The sequence below is a fragment of the Hyla sarda genome, chromosome 9 (genome assembly GCF_029499605.1).
Source record: "Hyla sarda isolate aHylSar1 chromosome 9, aHylSar1.hap1, whole genome shotgun sequence".
Lineage (NCBI taxonomy): Eukaryota > Metazoa > Chordata > Amphibia > Anura > Hylidae > Hyla > Hyla sarda.
The window spans coordinates 166482211-166485238 of NC_079197.1; the positions used below are offsets into that span (position 1 = coordinate 166482211).

Here is a 3028-nt window from a genome sequence, read left to right on the forward strand (position 1 = left end):
GAAATCACACCCCCTCCCATAGACTTGCATTGAGAGGGTGTGGCTGTGACATCAAGAGCGGTGCGTGGCCGTGACATCATGTGCCTCCGCCCGGAATCGCCAGTCATCCGACACGGAGCAAAGTTCGCTCAGTGAACCGGATCTCTGGGGTGCCACAGCCGAGATCGTGGGGGTCCCCAGCGGCGGGACCCACAGGATCAGACAGCTTATCTCCTATCCTTTGGATAGGGGATACGATGTCTAGGGACCGGAGTACCCCTTTAATAATCAGTAATCAGTACTCTGCCTAACTCTCCTTCTATCATTCATATGTATGATAAGTGCAATGAAGAAACAGGAAGCTAAACCACTAGTGTTTAGCTTCTTGCTACGAATCATCAAATGCATTAATCTATGTGGAGAGGAGTAGTCTGTATTGGGTGGGTGGGGTGGGGGTTATGTAGCCTTTGTGGAGGGGAGCTTAAGGTATAGCTTAAGATGTGAGGGGCAGTGTAAGAAATAGGTGGTTTAAGTAACAATCTGTGAGCGAGGGGGCCTAGGAAACTATTTGTGAGACACGGGGATATAAGGAGCAGTCTGTGAGAGATGGGGGTATGAGGAGCAGTCTGTGAAAGATGGAGTATAAGGAGCAGTCTGTGAGAGATGGAGTATTAGAAGCAGTCTGTGAGAGATGGAGGTATAAGGAGCAGTCTGTGAAAGATGGAGTATAAGGAGCAGTCTGTGAAAGGGGGGTATAAGAAGCAGTCTGTGAGAGATGGGGTATTAGGAGCAGTCTGTGAGAAATGGGGTATAAGGAGCAGACTTTGAAAGGGGGGTATGGGAAGCAGTCTTTGAGAGATGGGTATAAGGAGCAGTCTGTGAAGGGGGGTATAAGAAGCAGTCTTTGAGAGATGGGGTATAAGGCGCAGTCTTTGAGAGATGGGGCATGGGGAGAAGTTTGTTAGAGAGGCATAGTAAGGAGTCTGTCGGAGATTAGTTCATAGGAATCTGTGTGAGAGATGATATAGGAAGCAGTCTGTGAAATAAAGAGTCATGAGAAGCAGTTTTTGACAAATGGAGGAATGGAGAGCTGTCTATAAAATATGAGAACATAAGAAGTGATCTGTATAAGTGCAATAAGGAGAAGTAATAAGAGAAGGGGTATCTCCTGTTTACAACTTGACCACTTGTACTTGACTCCTTTGCTCCAAAACATTCATTTTTATGGATTTTCTCGATCAGCCATCAACACCTCCCCCCCCCTTAGTGTTGTAGCGCAGCAAAGTACACATCCGTCTCTGCTGTGGACAATAGATAAAGAGGTAGGCACAGCTATGATTTAATGCACATGTAAATCTTTAATAAACAGGCAAAACTGCACACAGCAGGACCTCTTCCTAGATCTAAAGGACATCTTTGCGCAGGGAGCCCCCCCATCTATGATTAAGATCTTCCTCCTGACCTTTCATGGTATTGCCCTTGGCGATTGGGCATCTCTACTACAAGGTGGACCGCTTGGTTTAAGGTAAAGCCCATGTGAAAAATTTTAAGTTCACATCAAACATGAGGAATATTAACTAATTTCCTACCTGTATATTTATTAATTTAATAACCTCAAAAATGATCTACAGTTCTCTACTCCGGCTTTCTAAAAATTGACGTTTTTACAAAAGACCATTTTCATTCAGTGCAATTACAGCCCATCTTGGTTTATCTCAGAGACCTATTCACCTATACTATCTAACGTGATACTAGATGCACAATTCCATATTCTTCAGATCTACTACTTGGACTCTAACTTTTGAGATATTGCCAATACAAAATACATAGACCATGCTGATAAATATTTTTTCACCTGCCCCCGGGTCCATCTGAAAGCCTTTTTCACGTCTTTATTCTTCAAGCTATAGATCAGTGGATTTAGCATAGGGACGGCGGCTGTGTTAAAAAGAGCAAAATATTTTTTAGATTTCAAGGTGCTACTTAGGTTTGGTGTCAAATATTGTCCAACAAGAGTTGTGTAGAGTAAGATGACAGCTGTGAGGTGAGAGGAACACGTGTAGAAGGCCTTACGTCTTCCAATGCCACCCTGGATCTTCAGTATGGTATTAATGATGAGAATGTAAGGAACAAACGTGAGAAATGATGGAGTCAGGCAGAAAAGTAACAATCCTTCCATGAACAACAACTTCTCTAAGAAAAATGTGTCGTCACAGGAGATTCTTATTATTAGAAAAGGGTCGCAGAAAAAGTGGTTGATTACAATGGAAGAATAACAAGAGAAGCTAAGAAAGATCAGAAATGGTGGAATGAGTTGTAAAAACCCCAACACCCAGCAGGATGAAGCCAATAGGCTACATGTTCTACTATTCATAACCATGTGATACCGTAAAGGGTTACAGATGGCCACATATCGGTCATAGCTCATAGCTGCCAATATGAGAAGTTCATGACCGGTCAAAGACCCGAACATGTACATCTGTACCATACAAGAAATATAAGACACAGACCTGTCCCGGGTGACAAAACTTGATAAAATCTTACATAAAGTGACTGTGGATGACGACATGTCTACTATGGAGAGGTTACCAAGGAAAAAATACATAGGACTATGGAGACGATGATCAACACAAACCAAGAGGAGGAGGGTCATGTTACCACCAAGGGTTATGAGATAGATGAGGAGAACTATGAGGAAGATGGGAAGCTGAAGCTCCGGAACATCAGTGATCCCATTTATGATGAAGTATCTGATATGCGTCTGGTTAGGAAACATCTTCGTAAAGAAGATCAGAAATCCACAAGGAACATCAGAGAAAGATGAGAAAAAATAGTAGGGATTTTGTAGAGTTAAATAAGGGATCAAAAGCTCTTGGATTTGCAGTGTTCATCAGAGATATACAGTACATTGAGAGACATACATTACAGGGCCAAATATTGGCTATAGTCTCCTGATGTATACTAGACTGTAGAAGGACAAATGGATACACATGTCTTCTGTCCGGTGGATGTGGCCTGTGAATACATATAATATATGTGTCAGGGTTTA

General features: G+C 42.5%; 1 protein-coding gene across 1 annotated transcript; it reads right to left on the minus strand.

Moving 5' to 3' along the window:
• Positions 1-940: 940 nt before the first annotated feature.
• LOC130292006 (olfactory receptor 6C74-like) lies at positions 941-2755 on the minus strand. Its single transcript, XM_056541436.1, has 2 exons — positions 1835-2755; positions 941-1015 (listed from the first exon to the last, which is right to left on the minus strand). The coding sequence occupies exons 1-2, from the start codon at positions 2753-2755 to the stop codon at positions 941-943; spliced, it is 996 nt and encodes a 331-aa protein (XP_056397411.1).
• Between the last annotated feature and the right edge of the window lie 273 nt (positions 2756-3028).